Source organism: Oryctolagus cuniculus, chromosome 9 (assembly GCF_051225735.1).
Source record: "Oryctolagus cuniculus isolate XC-2025 breed Fujian yellow rabbit chromosome 9, ASM5122573v1, whole genome shotgun sequence".
NCBI classification, from domain to species: domain Eukaryota; kingdom Metazoa; phylum Chordata; class Mammalia; order Lagomorpha; family Leporidae; genus Oryctolagus; species Oryctolagus cuniculus.
This window is the reverse complement of record NC_142875.1, coordinates 98,420,355-98,446,035: the sequence shown is the minus strand read 5'-3', so window position 1 is coordinate 98,446,035 and position 25,681 is coordinate 98,420,355. Positions and strand designations below refer to the sequence as shown.

The 25,681-nt window shown below is 42.1% G+C and overlaps 1 protein-coding gene across 1 annotated transcript in view; it reads left to right on the top strand.

The window, feature by feature from the left end:
- KDM5A (lysine demethylase 5A) overlaps positions 1-25,681 on the top strand; it is a 94,593-nt gene that overhangs the window by 10,900 nt on the left and 58,012 nt on the right. The window contains 7 exon segments of the mRNA XM_089304435.1: positions 3,963-4,133; positions 8,015-8,149; positions 16,807-16,912; positions 18,224-18,315; positions 19,216-19,374; positions 21,858-21,977; positions 23,294-23,452. Coding sequence (XP_089160561.1) covers positions 3,963-4,133; positions 8,015-8,149; positions 16,807-16,912; positions 18,224-18,315; positions 19,216-19,374; positions 21,858-21,977; positions 23,294-23,452 — 942 coding nt within the window.

Sequence of the window (25,681 nt, the reverse complement as noted above, 5' to 3'; positions counted from 1 at the left end):
TTCAAGATTTACTTAAGTCGGTGCCATGGCTCAATAGGCTAATCCTCCGCCTGTGGCGCCGGCACCCTGAGTTCTAGTCCTGGTTGGGGCTCCAGATTCTGTCCCGGTTGCCCCTCTTCCAGGTCAGCTCTCTGCTGTGGCCCGGGAAGGCAGTGGAGGATGGCCCAAGTGCTTGGGCCCTGCACCTGCATGGAAGACCAGGAGAAGCACCTGGCTCCTGGCTTCGGATCAGTGCAGTGCGCCAGCTGCAGCGGCCATTGGGGGTTGAACCAACAGAAAAAGGAAGACCTTTCTCTCTGTCTCTCTCACTGTCCACTCTGCCTGTCAAAAATAAATTTAAAAAAAATTTATTTATTTATTTGAAAGGCAGAGTTAAAGAGAGGCAGAGGGAGAGAGAGAGAGGTCTTCCATCTGCTGGTTCATTTCCCAGATGCCTGCAATGGCCAGAGCTGGGCCCATCTGAAGTTAGGAGCCAGGAGCTTCTTTTGGGTCTCCCATGTGGGTGCTGGGGCCCAAGGACTTGGTCCATCTTCTGCTGCTTTCCCAGGCCATAGCAGAGAGCTGGATTGGAAGTGGAACAGCCAGGACTTGAACTGGTGCCCATATGGGATGCTGGTACTGCAGGCAGCGGCTTTACCCACTATACCACAGCGCTGGCCCTGTTAACGTTTTATTAATAAAAAATTTTACTGTGAGTGATTATAAATATTACTTATTTCTGAGCCTTGTAGTATGCTATGATTATGTTTCCTTGTACCAATTTTTATTTTCTTTAGAGTTGTTGATTCCCCTTCCTATTTTCATTTTGTAAGCTTCTTTGTAACCATCAAAAATTTACTTTCAAATTTTCTAGGAAAAGTATAAATCTCTCAGGATGCTTCCACCCATCAGGGGAATCCATCAATTTTATTTTCTTCTTGGATCCATTCCTCCTGGAGTCTTCTTTACTGTTCACTTCAAACTAGCTGTATTTTTAAAATTTTTTTTTAAAGATTTATGGATTTATTTGAAAGGCAGTTACAGAGAAAGAGGGAGGGAGAGACAGAGTGATCTTCCATCTGCTGATTCACTTCCCAAATGTCCACAATGGCTGGGGCTGGCCAGGCTGAAGCCAGGAGCTTCTTCTGGGTCTCCCACGTTGGTGCAGGGTCCCAGGGACTTGGGCTATCCTCTGCTTCTTCGCCAGGCACATTAGCAAGGAGCTGGATCAGAATTTGGAGCAGCCAGGACTTGACCCAGTGCCTATATAGGATGCTGGTGCTGCAGGCCGTGGTTTAGCCCACTCTGCACAGTGCGGGCTCCAGACTAGCTGTTTTTCAAGGTCAGCTGTAAGCCTGGAACCCCCTTTTACCACTGTCACTCTGGGGATTCCTTTTGCCTCTTCCTTCGTTGTAAGTCTTCCTTTTACTTGGTTTACTCTCTGTTTTTCATGGAACATTTCTTACACAAGTTTAATGAGAAAAGTAAATGGTATGTAAATTTTTGGAATCTTGTTTTTGGGGCCAAGATGACAGTGTAGCAATTAAAGCTGCCACATGTACTACCAGTATCCCCATATGCATGCCAGTTTGAGTCCTGGGTACTCCCTGCCAACCACACGGGAGACCTGGATGAAGTTCCAGGCTCTTGGCTTTGTCCTGGCCCAGCATTGGCCATTGTGGCATCAAGGGATTGAATCAGTGGATGGAAGACCTGTGTCTGTCCCTCTCTGTAACTCTTACTTTCAAAATAAATAAATCTTTGAAAAAGAAAAAAGAACATTGTTTGAACATGTTCTTATTTTATACTTTATTGATAGTTTGATAGGGTTTAGAAATCTAATTTAGAAGTTAATTATATGGGCTGGGGTTGTGGCATGGTGGATAAAGCTGCTGTCTGCAATGCTGGCATCATATATGGGGGCAGGTTCCTGTTCTGGCTGCTCCACTTTTGATCCAGCTCCCTACTGATGGCCTTGGAAAATCAGTGGAATATGGCCCAAGTAATTGGCCTCTGCTACCCACATGGAAGACCTAGATGAAGCTCCTGGCTTCAGGTAGGCCCAGCCTGGCCATGATAGCCATCAGGAGAATGAACCAGCAGATGGAAGATCTTTTATAAATCTTAAAAAAAAATCTAAATTTGAAATCATTTTACTTTAGTATTTTGAAAGCTTTACTTCATTTTTTTAATAATTTTTATTTATTTATTTATTTATTTTTTGACAGGTAGAGTGGACAGTGAGAGAGAGAGACAGAGAGAAAGGTCTTCCTTTGCTGTTGGTTCACCCTCCAATGGCTGCCACGGCCGGTGCGCTGCGGCCGGCGCACCACGCTGATCCGTTGGCAGGAGCCAGGTACTTATCCTGGTCTCCCATGGGGTGCAGGGCCCAAGCACTTGGGCCATCCTCCACTGCACTCCCTGGCCACAGCAGAGAGCTTGCCTGGAAGAGGGGTAACCAGGACAGAATCTGGCGCCCCGACCGGGACTAGAACCCGGTGTGCCGGCGCCGCAAGGCAGAGGATTAGCCTATTGAGCCGCGGTGCCGGCTTACTTCATTTTTTTTTTTTTTTAAGACTGATTTATTTTTCTTTTTATTTAAAAGGCAGAGTGACAGAGAGAGATCTTCATCTGCTGGTTTACTGCCTAAATGGCCACAACATTTGGGCCTAGGCCAGGCTGAAGCCAGGAGCCTGGAACTTCATCTCGTTCTCCCATGTGGGTAGCAAGGGCCCAAGAACTTGGGCCATTGCTTGCTGCTTTCCGAGGCATGTTAGCAGAGAGCTTGATTAGAAGTAGAACAGCTGGGACTCTTAACTGGCACCATATGGGATGCTAGTGTTGCACGTGGTGGTTTAACCCACTGCACCACAACACCAGCCCCCAAGCATGCTTTTAATTTGCCACCTTTGCTCTAGTTATTCTCTGTATATCTGCCTTCAAGTGTTTTTTCAAGTTTTAACTTTTTTTAAAAAATAGATTTATTTATTTATTTGAAAGTCAGAGTTACATGGAGAGAGAAGGAGAGGCAGAGACAGAGGGGTCCTCCATCCGCTGGTTCACTCCCCAATTGGCCGAAGTGGCTGAAGCTATGCCGATCTGAAGCCAGGAGCCAGGAGCTTCTTCTGGGTCTCCCACGTGGGTATAGGTGCCCAAGGACTTGGGCCATCTTCTGCTGCTTTCCCAGGTCATAACAGAGAGCTGGATCAGAAGTGGAGCAGCTGGGTCTCGAACTGGCACCCATATGGGATGCCAGTGCTTCAGGCCAGGGCGTTAACCCGCTGTGCCACAGCACTGGCCCCTATAACATTCTTTTTTTTTTTTTTTTTTTTTTTACAGGCAGAGTGGACAGTGAGAGAGAGAGAGACAGAGAGAAAGGTCTTCCTTTGCCATTGGTTCACCCTCCAATGGCCGCCGCGGCCGGCGCACCGTGCTGATCCGAAGGCAGGAGCCAGGTGCTTCTCCTGGTCTCCCATGGGGTGCAGGGCCCATGGACTTTGGCCATCCTCCACTGCCCTCCTGGGCCACAGCAGAGAGCTGGCCTGGAAGAGGGGCAACTGGGATAGAATCCGGCGCCCCGACCGGGACTAGAACCTGGTGTGCTGGCGCCGCCAGGCGGAGGATTAGCGTATTGAGCCGTGGCGGTGGCTCCCTATAACATTCTTATGTCTCTGTTTTTTTATGCTAGTTTATCTTATTGAGTTCCTTGATAGAGTGTGTACATTGCTTAATTGTCCTGTGGTGCATAATGTACAAAGTATTAATTCACTAAACTTTAAATGCCTGGTTTGAATATAAGCACAGTAATATGAATTAAATTTTAGAGTTAAAACCTCCAAAAATTGTTGTCTCTCTTCCTTCCTGTAAATACTTAGAGATGTCAGTTTGGTCAGATATTTATTGAAATTTAAAATCTAAGCCCAGAATAATTTTTATATTTAGCGGAGAGTACTTGAATCTACTTAAATAATTTTTTCTTTCAGATTGTTGCCAGCAAAGGTGGTTTTGAAATGGTCACCAAAGAAAAGAAGTGGTCTAAAGTGGGTAGTCGATTGGGATATCTGCCGGGAAAAGGAACTGGGTCTCTTTTGAAGTCACACTATGAAAGAATTCTCTACCCATATGAGCTTTTCCAGTCTGGTGTCAGCCTTATGGTAAGATGGCGTCATTGTTCTTTTTTTTTTTTTTTTGACAGGCAGAGTGGACAGTGAGAGAGAGAGAAAGAGAGAAAGGTCTTCCTTTTTACCGTTGGTTCACCCTCCATTGGCCGCCGCGGCCGGCGCACTGCGACTGGCACACTGTGCTGATCCGAAGGCAGGAGCCAGGTGCTTCTCCTGGTCTCCCATGGGGTGCAGGGCCCAAGCACTTGGGCCATCCTCCACTGCACTCCCTGGCCACAGCAGAGAGCTGGCCTGGAAGAGGGGCAACTGGGATAGAATCCGGCGCCCCGACCGGGACTAGAACCTGGTGTGCTGGCGCTGCTAGGTGGAGGATTAGCCTAGTGAGCCGTGGCGCCGGCCATCATTGTTCTTACAAGTGAATAAGTCCTGTTTGCCAAGTGTAAGCTTTAGACTGTTCACAACAGTTGCTGATGCATAGTGAAGTAGAATAGGTATCTCCAGGCACCGCAGTTTGGGAGATCAGCATGTATCGTCGTAGAAAAGTCATATGTATTTTTTAGTGGTTTTCAGATTAAAAAATAATGTGAATGAAGGGTGTTTTCTTATTTATTTAAAATAAATATTTGTGACTTAACACTTTTTGAAAAATTCTTCCTGCTTACATATTTTTAAAATGGCTTTAGTGAGGTATAGTTTATGTACTATAGAATTCACTCATTATAGGTGCAGTTAAAAAGCTTTCAGAAATTTATATATTTATGCTGCGGTCATCACAGTCCAGTGTTAGAAAACTTCCACCAGCTCACAGTTCTCTTATGCTTCTTTGAAGTCAGTTTCTGTTCTTAACCCCATACCCAGGCAACCTCTGATTTACTTTCTGGCTATACATTTTTTGCCTTTTCTAGAAACTTTGCATAGATAGAATCATACAATATGGTTTTGTATCTGGCTTTTTAGCCTAATGTTTTCAATATTCATCAATAGTATAGCTTATAGTGGTACTTTATTTGTTTTATGGCTGAATAATATTCCGTTGTCTGGATATAACACATTTTATTTATTTGTTACCAACTGATGGATGGTTGGATTGTTCCAGTATGAATAATGCTGTGACTATTCATGTTCAAGTCTTTGTGTGGACATATGTTCTCATTTCTCTTGGGTAGATACCTGGGAGTGGAATTGCTGGGTTATACGGTAAGTTTGTGTTTAACTTTTTAAGAAACTGCCAGATTGTTCGCCAGAGTGGCTAAATCATTTTACATTCCCACCAGTAATATAGAAGCTTCCAGTTTCTCCCATGTCCTGGCCAACATATGATATTGTCACTTGTTTTGATTATAGCCATTTTAGTAGGTGTGTAGTGGTATTTCATTGTAGTTTTAATTTGCATTTTTCTGAAGGCTAATGATGATGTGCATCTTCTCATGTTCATATTAGCCATTTGTATATCTTCCTCAATAAAGTGTTCGTTGGGTCGTCTTTGCATACTTGTTTGTTATATATTCTGAATGTAAGTTCTTAATCAAATACATGATTTGTAAATATTTGCTCCTAGTCTGTGATTTATGTTTTCATTTTCATAATGGTATCTATTTGAAGAACAATTTGATTTCTTTTTTCTTTGATGGATTGTGGTTTTAGTGTAATATTTAAAAAATCTTTTCCTTATCCAAGGTTACAAATTTTTTTTCTCCATTTGGAAGTTTTATAGTTTTAGTTTTTTTAAAAAAGCAGTTTCCTTTGAATTTAATCGTTCATTCATTTATTTTCATTTTATTTGAAAGGCAGAGAGACAGAGGTCTTCCATCTGCTGATTACCTCACAGCCAGGCCAAAGCCAGGAACCAGGAACTCAATCCAGGTCGCAGGGACTCAAGTACTTAGGTCATCATCTGCTGCCTTCTCAGGGTGTGCCTTAGCAGGAAGCTGATTTTGAAATGGAGCTGGGACTTAAGGTTTTACAAGCGATGTCTTAACTGCTGTGTCAATGCCTGTCCTAAGTTTTAGCTTTTAGATTTAGGTTCATGATGCATTTTGAATCTTCTTTTTTATGTGTGTATACTATGTGAGTTAAAGATACATGTTAATTTTTTGGAAGGGTATGTGAATATTCAGTTGTGATGAACACTGCTTGTTTTAAACAATATCTGTTTTCTATTGATTTAACTTGGCACCTTTGTTGAAAATCAGTTTATCATAAATGTGTAGGTTTATTTCTGAACTCTGTTCCATTGGATTGCAGTAGTCTTCCCCCACCCTCAACCCTTGGCCAATCCATGGTTTCATTTTCTGTGGTTTTAGTTATTTACAGTCAGTTGAAGTTCAAAAATATTAAGTAGAGAATTCCGTTAGCAATTCGTAAGTCTTAAGTTGCATGCTTTTTTGAGTAGTGTGATGAAATCTTGTGCTACCCTCCATCTTGCCTGGGACATGAATCATTCCTCTGTCTCTGCTTGTTAGTCATTTGGTAGCCAGGTTAGTTAGCAGGTTGGCTATTATGGTATCACAGTGATAGTTCACAAGTACTCTTTTTTTTTTTTTTTTAAAGAATTATTTTATTAATTTGAAAGACAGAGTTAGAGAGAGAGAGAGAGAGAGAGAAAGAGAGAGGGAGGTCTTCCATTCTGCTGGTTCATTCCCCAAATGACTGCAGTAGCCAGAGCTGAGCTGATCAGGAGCCAGGAGCTTCTTTTGGGTCTTCCACATAGGTGCAGGGGCCCTAGGACTTGGGCCATCTTCTACTGCTTTCCCAGGCCATCGCAGAGAGTTGCATCAGAAGAGGAGCAGCCAAGACTCGAACTGGCACTGATATGGGATGCTGGCGCTGCAGACTGGTTCTTTAACTCGCTGCACTACAGTGCCGGCCCCATGAGTACTCATATTTTACACAAATGACACAAAAATACGAGTGGTAATGCTAGAAATTTGGATATGCTAGAAAGAAGCCATAATGTACTTCCTTTCAATGAAAAGGTGAAAGTACATTAAGATTTTGAGAAAGAATGACAATATTTACATAAATTTATCATAATATATTATTATAATTGTTCTATTTTATTGTTAATTTCTTACTGTACCCAATTTATAAATTAAACTTTATTGTAGAAGAAAACTTACTGCACATAGGGTTCCTACGTACCATTTGCTGTTTGAGATATCCACTGAAGGTCTTGGAGCACATAACCTTTGGATAAGGGGGTACTGCTGTTCCATGTCTTCCCAAATACCAGTACCACACTGTCTTGAGTACTGTAGCTTTTTTTTTTTTTTTTTTTTTTTTTTTTTTTTTTTTTGACAGGCAGAGTGGACAGTGAGAGAGAGACAGAGAGAGAAAGGTCTTCCTTTTGCCGTTGGTTCACCCTCCAATGGCCGCCGCTGCAGCCGGCGCACCGCGCTGATCCTGGCAGGAGCCAGGAGCCAGGTGCTTTTCCTGGTCTCCCATGGGGTGCAGGGCCCAAGCACCTGGGCCATCCTCCACTGCACTCCCTGGCCATAGCAGAGAGCTGGCCTGGAAGAGGGGCTACCGGGACAGAATCCGGTGCCCCGACCGGGACTAGAACCCGGTGTGCCGGCGCCGCAAGGTGGAGGATTAGCCTATTGAGCCACGGCGCCGGCTTTGAGTACTGTAGCTTTAAAATAACTTTTGATATTCAGTGGTGTAAGTTTTCTAACTTTGTTATTTTTCAAAATTTATCAACAATTTATATTTTATATTTTAGAATCAGCTTTAAATTTCTATCCCCCCCCAAAAAAAATTTTGTTGGGATTTTGCTAGGAATTGCCGTGAGTCTGTAGATGAATTACCACTGGTTTCCTGTAGTTTAGGGATTTATTGGAAATGTATTATTTCTCCACTGATTCTCAAACCTCATTTACTATCAGTAAACTTCTTTCTGTGCTCTCATCTTTTAGGGGGTACAAATGCCTAATTTAGATCTTAAGGAAAAAGTGGAGCCTGAAGTTCTTGGCACTGATACCCAAACTTCCCCTGATGCAGGCACCAGAATGAATATTCTACCGAAGAGAACAAGACGTGTAAAGTCTCAGGTATCAATGTCCATAAGCCATTTTTCACCATTAAATGAAGAGCAATTGTCTGGTTATGGGAGGCCATTTATTTACTGTTGTTCTTTAAAACTTGAAGTGACATCATCTTTCACCTTTGAGATGAATAGAGAAGGAATTGTGAAAATCAGTCTAATTTGATTTAGAAGGCTATTAATTTTGAACAATTTTTGAAGATGACAGATTAGGGTGACTGTGGATAATGTACTGCTAACTTCATAGACATGCTGATGAATTCTGCTACATTCTGTTTTAATGGTTAGCAGAAATAAGAGAATTAGCAGTCATTTTATTTTTCAGCCACCATTCATTTAAGAACTGGAATGTAGGTTTCCAGTGTAACTTCTATTGTGTTTATGTAATCTAAAAATAATTTCAACCCCTGATGCATCCAGAAGAAAATAATGCCCTGGGGTGGATGTTTGGCCTAACAGTTAAGATGCTAGTTAGGGTTCCTGCATGCTGTATCATCATGGTACCTTTTTTTTTTTTTTTTTTTTTTTTTTAAGATTTATTTATTTGAAAGAGTTACAGAGAAAGAGGGAGAGACAGATCCTCCATCCACTGGTTCACTCCCCAGATGGCTGTAACAGCCAGCGCTGGGGCCAGGCCAAAGCCAGGAGCCAGCAGATTCTTCAAGGACTCCCACAAAGGTATCAGGGGCCCAGACACTAGGCCATCCTCTGCTACTTTGCCCAGACCACCAGCAGGGAGCTGGATTGTAAGTGGAGCAGCCAGAACATGAACTGGATTCCATATGGGATGCTGGCATTGTGTGTGACAGCTTTACCCGCTTCTCCCCTTTTTTTTTTTTAAAGATTTATTTGTTTATTTATTTTATTTTTTGACAGGCAGAGTGGACAGTGAGAGAGAGAGAGAGAGAGAGAAAGGTCTTCCTTTTTGCCGTTGGTTCACCCTCCAATGGCCGCCGCGGCCGGCGTGCTGCAGTTGGCGCATCGCACTGATCTGAAGCCAGGAACCAGGTGCTTTTCCTGGTCTTCCATGCGGTGCAGGGCCCAAGGACTTGGGCCATCCTCCACTGCACTCCCGGCCCATAGCAGAGAGCTGGCTGGAAGAGGGGCAACCCGGACAGAATCCGGCGCCCCGACCGGGACTAGAACCCGGTGTGCTGGCGCCACAAGGCGGAGGATTAGCCTAGTGAGCCACAGTGCCATATTATTTGTTTATTTGAAAGGCAGAGTGACAGAGAGAAGGAGAGAGATCTCCTGTCCACTGATTTACTTCCAGAATGGCTACAAAAGTGAAGTCCGGGCCAGGCTCAAGCCAGGAGCCTTGTCTCCCATGTGGGTGGCAGGGGCCCACTGCTTTCTCAGGTGCATTATCAGGAAGCTGGATTGGAAGTGGAACAGCTGGGACTTAACCTGCCATGCTACAGCAGTGGCTCTGGAGTACTCAGGTTTGGTGCTGTGCTCTGGCTTCTGATTCTAGCTTCTTGCTAATGTGTACTCTAGGAAGCAGTGTTGATGGTTCCTCCTGCCACTCATGTGGGAAATCTAGATTGAATTCTTGAATTCTGGCTTCTACCTGCTGGCTATTGTGAACATTTGGAGGGTGAACCAGCAGATGGGAGCTTTCTCTGTACCTGTGTAACAAATAAAAATTAAGAAAAAGAAAATGCCCTAATTCTTTTTTTGTCTGCCTTCTCTCTTTTCCCATTACTTTTTCTTTGAGGTGGTTTTTTTTGTTTTTGTTTTTGTTTTTGTTTTTTTTTTTTGTTTTTTTGTTTTTTTTTTTGACAGGCAGAATTAGACAGTGAGAGAGAGAAAGAGAGAAAGGTCTTCCTTCCGTTGGTTCACCCCCCAAGTGGCTGCTACAGCTGGCGTGTTGCAGCCGGCGTGCTATGTCAATCCAAAGCCAGGAGCCAGGTGCTTCTCCTGGTCTCCCATGCGGGTGCAGGGCCAAGCACTTGGGCCATCCTCCACTGCCTTCCCGGGCCACGGCAGAGAGCTGGACTGGAAGAGGAGCAACTGGGACAGAATCCGGCGCCCCAACCGGGACTAGAACCCGGGGTGCTGGCGCTGTAGGCAGAGGATTAGCCTTGTGAGCCGCGGCGCCGGCCTGAGGTGTTAATAGTTGTATTTTTAAATATTTTTTAGGGGGCTGGTGCTGTGGCATAGTAGGTAAAAGCTGCCACCTGCAGTGCTGGCATCCCATATGGGCACTGTTTTGTGTCCTGGCTATTCCTTTTCTGATCCAGCTCTCTGCTGTGACCTGGGAAAGCAGTAGAAGATGGCCCAAGCCCTTGGGCCCCTGCACCTGTGTTGGAGACCTGGAGGAAGCTCCTGGCTCCTGGCTTTGGATTGGCACATCTCCACTCCTTGCAATCAATCGGGAAATGAACCATCAGGTGGAAGACCTCTCTCTTTCTTTTTCCTCTCCTTTTCTTTCTGTGTAACTCTTACTTTCAAATAAATAAATAAGTCTTTAAAAAAAAGATTTTTAGTAAAGTCAGATCTTTAAGATAGTGAAATGCCTTTAGAATGCTGAAATTTGACTTAACAGGCTCCTAATCATTGATTTTTAGCATCTACAGAGGCAGTGTTACAAAAAAGAAAATAGTTGAAAGTGGTATTCAGAGAAGCAGGATAAGTGTCTTGAGAAAAGGCACTGGATCTGAGATTGTGTGTGATGTTGTCATTGGTGAGGCAGGCTAATGACACCACATCTCATTTTTCTAGAGCCTGGGGGATTCTTCACATACTATTTTTTAAAAGATTTTTAATTTATTTATTGAGAGGTAGAGTTACAGACAGTGGGAGGGAGAGACAAAGAGAAAGGTCTTCTGGTTGTTAGTTCACTCCCCAGTAGCTGCAATGACTGGAGCTGTGCCGATCTGAAACCAAGAGCCGGGAACCAGGTGCTTCTTTCTAGTCTCTCATGCGGGTGTAGGGGCCCAAGGACATGGACCATCTTCCGCTGCTTTCCCAGGCCACGGCAGAGAGCTGGATTGGAAGAGGAGCAGCCGGGACTAGACCGGTGCCCATTATGGGATGCTGGTGCTGCAGGTGGAGGATTAACCTACTGCACCATGATGCTGGCCCCATACTATTTTTTTTTTAAAGGTTTAATTATTTATTTGAAAGGCAGAGTTATAGAGAGGCAGAGAGAGAGAGACAGAGCAGCCACAATGGCTGGAGCTGGGCTGAGCGAAGCTAGGAACCAGGGGCATCTTCTGGGTCTTCCATGCAGGTAGAAGGGCCTAAGGACTTGGGCCATCCTCTGCTGCTTTCCCAGGCAATAGCAGAGAGCTGGATTGGAAGTAGAGCAGCTGGGACTCGAACTGGTGCCTATATGGGATGTTGGCACTGCAGACGACAGCTTTACCTGCTGTGCCACAGCACTGGCCCCCATCATGCCATTTTGACTTTTGTTCTGAGTTTAAACTCATTGAATAGTAATTCAGCCCTTAGGTACTTTGGTAGCAGGAATGTAGGTGTCCTGGATAAGATGTGAATTTTATGGAAATTCATTTGAAAATGGTACTTCCATTATCAATTACTAAACTGTGCTTTAGTCTTTAAATTCTTTTTATTAGTGTGTTTGATCTCAGAAGCCCTGATTATCTTTGAGTATAGAGTTATGATTCAGGACTTGAAACACAGAAGACTGGTCTCTGACGTGGTGACTCAGCTCTAAAGAGTTGCCCCAGAGTTTCTGTTTAATTACCTGCTTGTGCTGAAATTCCTGTAGATGTTTCCCTGAAACCTTGAGAAAGTCTTGCCTAGTTCTAATTGCTTTTCTGTATGTGTTTATAAACATAGGAACTACATAGAATTCTTGAACCCATCGTGAGAATGATAGCTATAGTCAGATGGCTTGCTGTCAGATGGATATTAGAACTATTTTAGATCTTGAAATTAAGAATTTTTTGACTCAGTTTGTATTTAAATGCTATATTGTTAGTCTGTATCATTTCTAGTCTTAGGGGAAAAAGAAAAAGCTCTGTGGTAGAACTTCTTGAGCTTCTTGCCCCATACACAAAACTAACAGTTTTCATCCTGAGTCTGTTGCCTATCTCTGAGAGCAGAGAAGATCCCCTCCCTTGTCAGTATAAGTCATTATCATCTTAGCAATAAAATTCTTTTCTAAATATAATACCTTATTGCTTGCCTCTTTTCACAGAGAAGTCTCTTGAAAAACAATCTACGTTGTCTTTTTTCCTCAGTGTCTGTTTAGTTTTTGTACTTGATAATCTGATTTTGATCTAAATCATTACATTGAATCTTCACTATTCACGTTGAGTATTTAATTGTCAAAATTAAAGGTCCTGTTTTCATATCTTTTTGATATTTATTTATTTATTTGAAAGGCAGAGTTACAGAGACGCAGAGGCAGAGAGAGAGAGAGAGGTCTCCATCCGCTGGTTCACTCTCCAATTGGCTACAACAGCTGGAACTGCGCTGATCTGAAGCCAGGAGCCAGGAGCTTCTTCCTGGTCTCCCTCGCGGGTGCAGGGGCCCAAAGACTTGGGCCATCTTCTACTGCTTTCCCAGGCCATAGCAGAGCGCTGGATCGGAAGTGGAGCAACCGGGACTTGAACCGGTGCCCATATGGGATTCCGGCACTGCAAGCTGTGGCTTTACCTGCTATGCCACAGTGCTGACCCCGATTATTTTACTTATTTGAAAGGCACAGTGACAGAGAGGGGAAGACATAGGTCTTCCGTCCACTGTCTTACTCTCCAGATGGCTACAACAGTTGGGGCTGGGCTGGGCTGGGCTGAAGATAGGAAGGAACTTGAAATTCCATCTGGGTCTCCTATGTGAGTGGCTGGGGCCATCTTCCCAAGTACTTGGGCCATCTTTATTTATTTTTTGAGATTTAAAAGTATTTATTAGAATCAAGGACCTCCAGCCAGAGCGGTGTGGAGGGGGGCTTCCAAGAGAGGAAAACCCAAAGGGACTGGTGGGAGTCAGCTTTAAGTACAATTTCAGTAATCAGATTGGCATTCAGTTGCCAAGCAGGGACAGAAACCATCAAAAGACCTCATTTACAATTCTCCATCTTGTCTGGCCTGCGATGGTGGAATCTCAGGAGGAGCTCCCTTGCTATTCTCAGGTAAATTTGGAGATTCTGAAGGAAGAAGGGAGCCTGTTTGTTCTTGTTAAAGATAAAATTTAGGGGAAGGAAGCAAATACTGCATTGCGATCCCCTATCTGTTAACCCATCTGACTCCTCACATTTCCTCCTCCCAGAGATGGAAGCCCTAACATCTGTTAGGGGGAACTGGGCGATGATCACTCTGGCTGCTTCATGCTGAAAAGGGGCGTCTTTGGGAACGGGAGTCAAGGCAGTGTTGCAGCAGGAGGTGGCTTCTCAGCAGGAGGTGGCTTCTCAGCAGGAGGTGGCTTCTCCAGGGAGATGCAGTTTGGGCTATCTTTAGCTGCTTTCCCAGGCTCCTTACTAGGGAGCTGAATTGAACATGGGCAGTTAAAACTTGAACTGGTTGCTCTGATATTGGATTCATCTGTCACAGTTGATGGCTTAACACACTGCACAATGCCCACTCCATTATTTCATCTCTCTCTCTCTCTCTCTTTTTTTTTTTTTAATATTTATTTGAAAGTGAGAGGGAGAGTGAGCTTCCATCCACTAGTTCACTCCCAAGGTGGCCATAATGACCAGTGCTGGGCCAGATGAAACCAGAAGCCAGGAGCTTCATTTCGGTTTCCCACATAGGTGACAGAGGCCTGAGCACTTGGGCCATCTTCTGTTGCTTTTCCAGGCATATTAGCAGGGAACTGGATCTGAAATGGAGCAGCCAGGACATGAACTGGCACCTATATGGGATTCTGGCTTTGCAGGGGGCGGCTTTACCTGTTATGCTACAGAGTGCCAGGCCCCACCATTGTTTCCTCTCTCTCTCTCTCTCTCTCTCTCTTTTTAATTTGACAGGTAGAGTTATAGACAGTGAGAGAGAGAGAGAGAGACAGACAGAGAGAAAGGTCTTCCGTCCGTTGGTTCACTCCCCAAATGGCCACTACGGTGGCGCTGCACCAATCCGAAGCCAGGAGCCAGGTGCTTCTTCCTGGTCTCCCATGCAAGTGCAGGGCCCAGTTGCTTGGGCCATCCTCCACTGCCCTCCCAGGCCACAGCAGAGAGCTGGACTGAAAGAGGAGCAACCGGGACTAGAACCTGGCGCCCAAATGGGATGCCGGAGCCGCAGGCGGAGAATTAACCAAATGAGCCATGGCGCCGGCCCCTGTTTCATCTCTTAAGTCGTGTCTGGTCATGTATATATTATGTTGATGTGTCTATCACTGGTCATGTGTTTATGGTTGTTGACTCCTTTCCTTGAACTTTGATTAACTTATTTTTCTTTGACTTCTGTGATCCCTCTCATCTGTTTCACCCTTTGGCCAGTCCTTAGTATCTCAGTCCTTTTGTATCTTCCCTTTCCTGTGCTGACTCCTCCAACCTGTAAGTTTCAGCCAGCTTTCTGCATTGTAAAGTACTTATTTTCTTTGTGATCAAGGTAGTCAGAATAAACACCGAGACAATGTGAGTAACCTGTTTTCCAGTCTTGTTTTACCCAATGATTTTATATTCATTGGCAGTTGTTACCTCTTTTATTTATTATGTTGGTGATTGCAAACAGGTTAATTGTCTCCTTCTGTCATTCCTTCCACATTTATTTATTTATTTCCTAAAGAACAGCTTTTCGGGGCCGGCATTGTGGCATGGTGGGTTCAAGCTACCGCCTGCAATACCAGCATCCCATATGGGCACTGGTTTGTGTCAAGGCTGCTCCACTTCTGACTCAACTCCCTGCTAATGGCCTGGGAAAGCAGCAGCAGATTACCCAAGTGTTTGGGCCCCTGCTGCTGACATGGGAGACCTGGATAAAGCTCTTGACTCCTGACTTTGGCCTGGCCCAGGCTGGCCATTGTGGCTACCTGGGGAGTAAACCAGTGGATGGAAGATCTCTGTGTATCTCTTTCAAAATAAATCTTTTAAAAAAATATAGCTTTTTTCTTCTCACACTTTTTTGTTATTACCATTTTTTGCTATTGTTTTAAAATTAGTTTTTGGTGATTTAGTTGTTCTAAATTAGACTAATGGAAAAATTAGATAAAAATTGGAACCAGTTTGCTCCAATTTGGCTAATTAGTCATTCTTGCTGGTTCATATATCCTTCATACTGATAATTCCACTTAACCCAGTAGCACAAAATTATTTTTATGTTGTAGTTCGTTTTTTAAAAAGATTTTATTGTTAGTTATTTGAAAAGCTGAGTTACAGAGAAAGAGAGAGCGAGAGAACACAAGTGAGCTTCCATACTCTGGTTCACTCCCCAAATAGCCACAATGGCTGGAGCTGGGCCGATCTGAAGACAGGAGCCAGGAGCCAGGAGCCTCTTCAGGTCTCTCACGTGGGTGCAGGGGTCCAAGCACTTGGGCTATCCTCTGGGGTATTCCTGGGTGCATTAGCAGAGAGCTGGATTGGAAGTAAAGCAGCTGGGACTTGACTTGCTGCCCAATTGGGATACTGGTTCCTGCAACTGCTTAATTCTGCCACAACACTGGCCCCAGGAACACGTTTTTTACATTCCTATGTTGGTGTAGCATTTTTACATTCTCATCAAGGACCCAGGCTCACTCTTATGCATTGCTTTCTTTAGTGTATTCGTGATAGACTCTTTCCTACATGACTGTGGCAGAATCCAGCACTGTATTTTCACCAGATGGAGTACTCTTGGAAGGAAGGGAGGTTGAGCAAAATACTTACTCTTAGTGAAGCTTTCCCTTTTACTAAAAGATAAAATTTTTTTCCAGAGTCTTGTAGTCAGGTATTTTATGTCTCATTGGCTGGAACTGGATCACATTCCCACCCCCTAGTAGCTATGCTGTCACCAACAAAGAGAAATGAAATTAGCATAGTTTGCTTAGGACAGTCGTGATTCATCCCCTGAATTAGGCATAATGTCCTCTCATCAAAGACAGGTGTCTCTTAGCAAGTTAGAAGTGTCAAATTCTGTGCAGGCGCGATGGTGTAGCTGCAGTGCTGGTTTAAGTCCAAATGCTCCACTTCTGATCCAGCTCCCTGCTGGTATGCCTGGGAAGACAGTGGAGAATGGCCCAAGTCCTTGGGCCCTTGCACCCATGTGGGAGACCTGGAAGAAGCTTCTGGCTTCTGGATTTGGCCTGGCCTAGCGACTATTTTTGGGACTGTTTAGGGAGTGAACCAGATGATGGAAGACCTCCCTCTCTCTGTTAACTCTGCCTTTCAAGTAAATAAAAATAAATCTTAAAAAAAAAAAAAAAGACCGTGGAAGCTGCTTCTAACAATATGCCCTCAAAATGCCCTTATTTAAAAAAAAATAAAGAAGTGTGAATTTCTATTGCATAATAACCAGTGGTGTCTATCTTCAGACAGAACCAAAAGGACAACTATGCTTTTATGAGAAACATATTTTATTTTGTGGAAAGGAATCTAGTTTTGAGTGATGCTTTGGAGACTGGTTTCTATGTTGTAATGACAGCAGGTGGATTGAGAGGAAATCAGATAATTTTTTCCTTCATTTTGGAGAGCATACTAAAGCCTTTCTTGGGTTTAAAAAGAAATGCATGAACCAAAGTAATTATGCTAAATATGAATTTTGTTCATTATTTCTGTAGTCAGAACCTGGAGACATGAATAGAAACACAGAACTGAAGAAACTTCAGATTTTTGGGGCTGGGCCCAAGGTTGTGGGCCTGGCGATGGGAGCAAAGGATAAAGAAGGTAAAATTTGTTATTGATCATAAAAAGAAAGAATGTGGTTATAAAGATTGAAGTGATACTTGAATTGCTGTCTGTGCTGGGAATTTCTTAAGAATTATAAATTTGCAACAAAGTTTCTAGGGAAATCACCTTTTTATAGAAGATTAATTTAAGATGTGAGGAACAGTATGTTGAATTTTTATGACCTTGGAAGAGAGACCATTCCTTTTCCATGTCTGTTAGGTGAAGCAAGTTTATTGCAGTTTCTAAATGTTTGGTTGCAAGAGAATGATGGAATTACTGGTTTTTACTTGGTAACATAAAATGTAAATCTTTTAAATTAAAAGGGAAACAGGATTTTCTGACCATTAGTATTGAGATAGATTGGGGTTGGGGGAAGCTTAGAACTTTCAAATTCTATCCATAACTTTGATTTTTAAAAATATTTGCCCTCCCTGTATTATGCCACTTCAATGAAATTATGTGTTTTCTTCAGAAAGCCTGTATTCTTCAGCTTTGCAGGTTTGAAATATTTTTGTGAGTAGAATTACTATGCAAAGATCAAGTTCCTCTGTTCTCCCTATGTAACATGTCAAATTTAAAACTCAGTTCTGGCAGGTGGATTCAATGTCATGTTTAGAAACACTGCTGCAGTTGCTGTAGCTTTCTAACAGAAAGATAAGGCTAGATGTGTTTTGACTGTATTGTAGAACATAATATAATGCTACAGTAAGAAATCATATTATTATGCATTGTATGATGTGGATAGTTCAGTCGTTTAATTCAGATTTTGGACTAGACTCTAGCACATCAGATAATGTTCCATCACTCTCAAAATGTTCAATGTAGTAAGATTTACTGAATACATTTGAATGTTTCTTACTGCCCTTTTAAGAATTAAGTGTTCCACCTTTGTTATTCTTGTAATTATTGTATTGCCTAGCAATGATTTTAAAACTTTAAAATTGTAATTATATTGCTGGCGATGATTTTGAAAATTATTCTTAGCCAATTTGAGAATCCCTGTAAGTACTACATATAGGCAGTGTGTATTAAGTACTGTATACAGACAGTATGGCATTAATGAAGCTCTCCAGAGCTTCATTGCTTGGATTAGAATCCCAAATCTGCCATATGACTGGCTGTGTGATTTTGAGCAGGTTTTTTAGTTTCTGTATTCTGCAGGTGGTTTATCTTCATTGGGAGATAAAAGTATATCTACCTCATAGTATTGTGAGATTTTAGCTAATTAAATAACTTTAAATAGTATCTGGTCCATAGCAAGCTCTCAACATTAGTTTTTACTATTATTATATAACTTTTTATTTTAAGATGAGGTCACCCGAAGACGAAAAGTTACCAACAGGTCAGACGCATTTAACATGCAAATGAGACAACGGAAAGGAACTCTCTCTGTTAACTTTGTAAGTGCTTTGGGATGTGTCAGGAGGGAAAGGATTAATTTTTATTTTAGTTTCACATTTTTATCCTGGTGTACTTTTATGCTGTTTAGTTCATTTGGTTAGGAGATAGTTTTATTCATGTAATGTTAACCTTGCTCTATCATGTCTATACAGACTCTTTCCCGTAAGTCATTGCCTTGTGGTAGCTTAGAGAATGAACATGAATTTGTGTACAGCAGGTCCTTTGTATCCGTGGGTTCTGGATCCGTGAGTTCAACCAACTGCAGATTGAAAATATTTAAAAATTGTGTCTGTACTGAATGTGTACAGACTTTTCTTGTCCTTATTCCCTAAACAATGCAGTCTAAAAACTGCACAATATTTACATCGTATTAGGTGTTACAAATAATTTTAAGTATATAGGAGGATGTGCATAGGTACGCAAACCATACCATTTTACATAAGAAACTTGAGAAACCATGGCTTTTGTTACCCGAGGAGGTGGGGGTAAGGGGTGGGTTCCTGGAACCAATCCCCAGTGGATACCAAGGAAAACTGTCAAATGTTTAGTTGTGTTACACAGGTTCTTAGTATTCAGGCTTTGCCAAAGAGTACTTGTATGTAGGAAGAATGATGTGATACTTTTGTTTTAAATTAACCTGATTTTCAAATACTCTAGATTTGCACTTAGTATAACAACTTAATATTCTTTTATTAATTTGCCTTAAATGCTCTGGAAGGATATTTAGGCTATTGTATAAAAAAGTTGTTTAGGTACAATTATTTGAAATAAATATTCAGAATTTAAATTATATTTACATTTTAGTATACATTATTTTGTTTGTTTCAGTTAAGGAGTCCCTGGTAAAAATTTAATATTCTGTGTTATAGAAAATAGACTTTTATTTTTCTTTTTAACAGGTTGACCTTTATGTTTGTATGTTTTGTGGTCGGGGAAACAATGAAGATAAATTGCTTTTGTGTGATGGATGTGATGACAGCTACCATACATTTTGTCTAATTCCTCCACTACCTGATGTGCCCAAAGGAGACTGGAGGTGTCCTAAATGTGTTGCTGAGGTATAAGCCTTACCTATATGGATCCTTTTTAAACTAAGAACAGTAATTGAAGCATACCTACACACATGTAAACAGATTCCTAAAAGCTTCTCTCACTCTCTTTGTTCAATTGCATTTAAAATTCCCAGGGTTTAAAAAAAGAGCTGTATTGAATAGAAATGTAACAGTTGTGTTGTGGCAGCTTACCTTTTGAATATTCTTTTTCTGACTGTTGGTTAGATAGATCTGTTTATTGCTGCAGATGAGTGGGACTTCTGCTCAAACTATATTTCTTTTTTTTTCTAATTGAAATTGGATAGACCTGGTTTCAGATGATACATTTTTCAAGATATATTTATTTACTTATTTGAAAGAGTTAAAGAGGGAGAGACAGAGAGACAGATTTTCTGTCAGCTGGTTCATTCCCCAGATGGCTGCATTGGCCAGAGTTGGGCTAGGCTGAAGCCAGGAGCTTTCCATGTGGGTGGCAGGGGCTCATATAGTTGGGCCATTTTCTGCTACTTTTTCCTCAAACTCTATTTGTGGAATAAAAATGAAGGAAAGCTATAGGTCTTCTTTTTAAGATTTTTAAAAATTTATGTACATATTTATTTGAAAGGCAGAGTGATGGAGGAGTAGGAGTAGGGTGGGAGAGGAAGGGTAGGGGCAGAGAGATTGATCAGTCTTCATTCTGCTAGTTTACTCCCTAGATGTTAGCAACAGCCAGGGATGGATCAGGTTGAAGTTAGGAGCCAGGTATTCCATCTGGATTTCCCACATAGTTGGCAGGGACTGAAATGCTTAAGCTATCACCTGCTTCCCAGGCATATTAGCAGGGAATTGGATTGGAACTGGAGTTGCTAGGACTCAAACCAACACTCTGATATGGTATGCAGTTGATTCCCTGAGCCACAACATTGGCTCCTGTTTCTAAAATTTTAAAAATAAATATTTATTTGAAAGTCAGAATTACCCACAGAGAGAAGGAGATGCAAAGAGAGAGAGGCAGAGAGAGAGACAGAGAGAGAAAGTCTGTCTTCCATTCGCTGGTTCTCAATTGGCCGCAACAGCTGGAGCTGCGCCAATCTGAAGCCAAGAGCCAGGAGTTTCTTCTGGGTTTCCCACGCAAGTGCAGGGGCCCAAGGACTTGGGCCATCTTCTACTGCTTTCCCAGGCCATAGCAGAGAGCTGGATTGGAAGAGGAGCAGCTGGGCCTCAAACTGCCGCCCACATGGGATGCTGGCACTGCATGCGGCAGCCTCAGTGTTTCTAAAATTTTTAACTAAAAAATGTGTAATAAGACCTGAAGCTCTAGAACTTGAGATTTCTGCTTTCAGTTTTCATTCTGTTAAAGTGGTGACGTCTTTTAGCTTGTTCACATTTTCATTTTACTGTTGTTAATTTTTCTTAATGATAAGATTGATAATGTCATTTCATGAAATGTCTAGTCTGCTTACTACTTTTACAAGATATGATAGGACATTGAAGAAAAGGAGTTGGCTAGGTTTATGTAGGTGTGTTCAGAGGCTGTTTATGGCCTTTGAATTATTTATTTACTGTTTTGAAGGTTGAAGAATCAGAGGCAGTTTTACTCTAAATTTTTGTTTAGATGTTGGTCATGGTGATTGATAGTGTGAACAAATTTTTCTGTCCAGATAGCCTAGCAATTCAGTGGCTATCCCATTATCCATTACCTTTCCTTCTCTCTTGAGTGGTTCTTTCTTCATGGCCAAATCTGCTGATGCGCTAAGCATAACAGGCATCTCTGGGCTTGATTCTAGCTCAGTAATCCTTCCAGTGCTTGTCTTGGTGCCAGAATTCAATGTGAATTGCAGAGTCTACACTTGTCTCATTTCTGCCTTCCTGTTGTGAAAAAGAAGTTGAGGTTCTTGAACATCATTTTCTGTTACTACTTTAGGTGATATTTGTTTTGCTTCCTCGTTGATTTGCTTTACCTAGAAAAATGATCAAAGGAGGTAGTACCTAAGAGCATTAATGCTTTCTTTTTCTTTTCTTTTTCTTTCTTTCTTTCTTTCTTTCTTTCTTTCTTTCTTTCTTTCTTTCTTTCTTTCTTTCTTTCTTTCTTTCTTTCTTTCTTTCTTTCTTTCTTTCTTTCTTTCTTTCTTTCTTTCTTTCTTTCTTTCTTTCTTTTTTTTTTGACAGGCAGAGTTAGACAGTGAGAGAGAGAGAGACAGAGAGAAAGGTCTTCCTTCTGTTGGTTCACCCCCAAAATGGCCGCTACGGCTGGCACGCTGTGCCCATCTGAAGCCAGGAGCCAGGTGCTTCCTCCCGGTTTCCCATGGGTGCAGGGCCCAAGCACTTGGGCCATCCTCCACTGCCTTCCCAGGCCACAGCAGAGAGCTGGACTGGAAGAGGAGCAACTGTGGCTAGAACCCAGGGTACCAGTGCCGCAGGTGGAGGATTACAAGTGAGCTGCGGCGCCAGCCTAATGCTTCTTTAGTTCAGTTGCAGTGAGTTAATCTTAGATGATTTTTTCTTTCCAGGAGTGTAACAAACCTCGAGAAGCCTTTGGATTTGAACAAGCTGTACGAGAGTATACACTTCAGAGCTTTGGAGAGATGGCAGATAATTTTAAGTCTGATTATTTCAATATGCCAGTCCATGTGAGTAGCTATCTTTTAGGTCACTTTGTGAACATACAAAGATTTATTTGATTTAAAATCTTTCAGCTTATTTATTACTTTCATTATTTTGTGGAAAACAGGGACAGCATGAAAATGGTGTGAGAACATTAAATCTAAAACTAGTGTGGTAGTTTATACTTGCCTGTTAAAAAATCTACGTTCATGTTTGAATTACTTTATTAGCCCTTTTTACTTACAGAAAAGCATGAGGTATTTGGTTGTTGCTGCTTTTAATTAATTAATTAGAGAGAGAGATCTTCTGTCCGTTCATTCACTTCCCCAGATAGCTGCCATTGCCAAATCTGGGCCATACCAAAGCCAGGAGCCTAGAACTCCATCCTAGTCTCCTACCTGGGTGGTAGGGGCCCAAGGACTTGGCCATCTTCCACAGCTTTTCCAGGTGCATTAGCAGGGGGCTGGATTGGAAGTGGGGTACCCAGGACTTGAACTACTACTCTAAAATGGGATTTTGGCATTGTAGGCCTCAACTTGACCACATGCTCACCCCTTGTTTAGTTATTTATTTTTTTTCTTTTGAAAGTCAGAGTTACACAGAGGAGAGACAAGCAGAGAAAGAGAGAGAGAGAGAGAGAGAGAGAGAGGGGTCTTCCATCCTATGTTTCACTCCCCAATTGGTTGCAATGGCCAGAGAGAGAGAGAGAGAGAGAGGTCTTCCATCCTGTGGTTCACTCCCCAATTGGTTGCAATGGCCAGAGCTGGGCCGGTCCGAAGCCAAGATCCAGGAGCTTCCTCCAGGCCTCCCACGTGGGTGCAGGGGCCCAAGGACTTGGGCCATCCTCCACTGCTTTCTAGCAGAGAGCTAGATCGGAAGTGGAACAGTGGGGTCTCGAACTGGTGCCCATATGGGATGCTGGTGCTTCAGGTCAGGGTGTTAACCCACCGCACCACAAGACCAGCCTGTAATTGATATGGAGTTTGTTTATTTTCTTTGGTGATCTTGGGCTTATTTTAGTACCTGTCAAAAAATTTTGCTAAAACTGTTAACATTCAGCCTTGTTATATTTCCTTGTTCTCCTTGGGGTCCCTCTTATTTGAGAAGCAGCTTTTTCAGAAAAAGACTGTTTAAGGTCACTATGTTTTTCTGAACATTAAAGTTCTTTAATGTCTTCAGGTTTTCCCCATTTTCAGTGGAGAAAGCTAAGACTTGAGGAATGTTTGCCCTGGGAACTGAGGTTTTTTTAAATTCCATTGTGAGTTTGTGTCACTTGACCTGAGTGTTATGTTTTAGTGGGTTTTAGTTATAAGGCGTTAATAATCATTTTTTGTCTCTGTAGATGGTTCCCACAGAACTTGTAGAAAAGGAATTCTGGCGGCTGGTGAGCAGCATTGAAGAAGATGTCATTGTAGAGTATGGAGCTGATATCTCCTCAAAAGACTTTGGAAGTGGATTTCCTGTCAAAGATGGTCGGCGGAAGATGCTACCAGAAGAAGAGGTGCATATAGTGTTATCCAAGCGTCTGCTTTTTCCCTCAAGCTGAGTTGGCCTTTGCATAGAAAACTACCTCTCTCTGCTCATAAGGGACCATGTTATCATGTTATCTTAAAAGCATGAAGTATTTAGGATTTGTGAGCTGGTGTTGTGGCATAGTGGGTTAAGCCACCACCTGTGATACCAGCATCCCGTATATGTGTTGGTTCATGTCCGATCCAGCTCTCTGCTAATATGTCTGGGAAGGCAGTGGAGAATGACCCAATTGCTTGGGCTCCCGCCACCCAGGTAGGAGATTGGGATGAAGTTCTAGGATCCTGGCTTTGGCCTGGTCTTGCCCTGTCCATTGAGGCCATTTAGGGAGTGAACCAGTAATGGAAGATCTCTGTATCTATCCCTCTCTTTCTGTAATTCTGCCTTTCAAATAGATAAATAAACCTTTAAAAAAAGTAGGATTTGGACAATATAAATTAGTCTTCAGTTTAAAAAACAGCAAATTCAAAATGCCTTTATAATTATTTAACTTCATTTTAATTATTTTTTTAAATTACATTTTATTGATAGTTTCAAAAATAATTTTCCTTTAGTGCTTGAGCAGATAGACTTTCAGTTATACATTTAAAATCTTTTGAGAGGCAGAGAGAATATGAGCTTCCATCTGTTAATTCACTTCCTGAATTCTTGCAACAGCTGGGGCTGAGCTGGGCCTAAGCCAGGAGCCAAGAATTCAGTATAGGTCTTCCATGTGGGTTGTAGGAACCCAATCCTATTAGCCATCACTTACTTCCTAGGGTCTACGTTAGCAGGAAGCCAGAATCAGGAGCCAGAACTGGGTATTGAACCCAGGTACTCCAATATGGGACATGGATACCTTAGCCAGCATCCTAGCTGCTCAGCCAAATGTGTCCTCCCAAATATGCATTTTTTTTTTAAAGATTTTAGATATTTATTTGAAAGGCAGATTTATAGAGAAAGGGAAGGAAGGAAAGAGAGTGAGATCTTCCATCTGCTGGTTCACCCCCCAAATAGCCTCAATGGCCAGGGGTGGGCCAGGCCGAAGCTAGGAGCCAGGAGCTTTTTTGGGTCTCCCATGTGGGTACAGAGGACTAAAGACTTGGCCCATCCTCTGCTGCTTTCCCACATGCATTAGCAGGGAGGTAAATTGCAAGTGAGCAGCCTGGATTCTACCTGGCATCCCATATGGATTGGCAGTGGCATAACCCACCATGCCACAGCACCCTCCCCCAAAGCATACTTTTAAAACAATGTGCAAATAAAGTCCTGTCCCTTAGGAGATGTATAAAGCTTTTTTGTACAAAGCTGAATTGAGATGTTCATTTCTTCTCTTTTTCCTCTGGTCCTTGCCATAATTGATTGTAATTTAAGGGTTTTGTCTCCTGTTGAAAGAAGTGCTGAATTTACTCCATTATCAAATGCTGGCAACATGTGTGAAATGTTGCCTCCCAGAGAAGCTCATTAGAGACACAGTGCACAAGGTTTATGCTGGGGACTGGTGACCTGAGTACCCTTTGCTAAATGTGCACAAAAATTCTGGACTCTTGGAAGGAAAGCAAGTATGTAGCCTAAAAGTACATTGCACAAATGTCTTGGGCACTGTGATCCATTCTTATATTTAGGAAGTTTAATATTAGTGTAGGAAACTATTTTTTTTCTTGTACTTGCTTTTTTTTTAAGAAAACTTTTATTTAATAAATATAAATTTCGAAAGTAAACTTTGGGATTATAGCGATCTTTTCCCCCATAAGCACCCTCCCACCCCCAAACCATCCCACCTCCTACTGCCTCTCCCATTCCATTCTTCATTAAGATTCATTTTTAATTATCTTTATATACAGAAGTTCAATTCTAAACTAAGTTAAGATTTCAACAGATTGCACCCGCACAGACATACAAAGTATAAAGTACTGTTTGAAGACTAGTTTTACCATTAATTCGTATAGTACAGGACAGAGATCCCACACAGGGAGCAAGTGCACAGTAACTCCTGTTGTTGATTTAACAATTGACACTCTTATTTATAATGTCAAGGATCACCCTGTAACTCTGCCTTTCAAATTGAAAGAAAAGATACAGGATGAGTAAAAACACTTTGATATTTAAAAAAATATTTAAAGTTACTTTATTGTATTTGACTTTTCAAAATGTTTATTTCCCTGTAGAATGTAGGTTAAAATCCAAGCTTAGTTCTTTCCATTCTTATTTCTTATTTGTA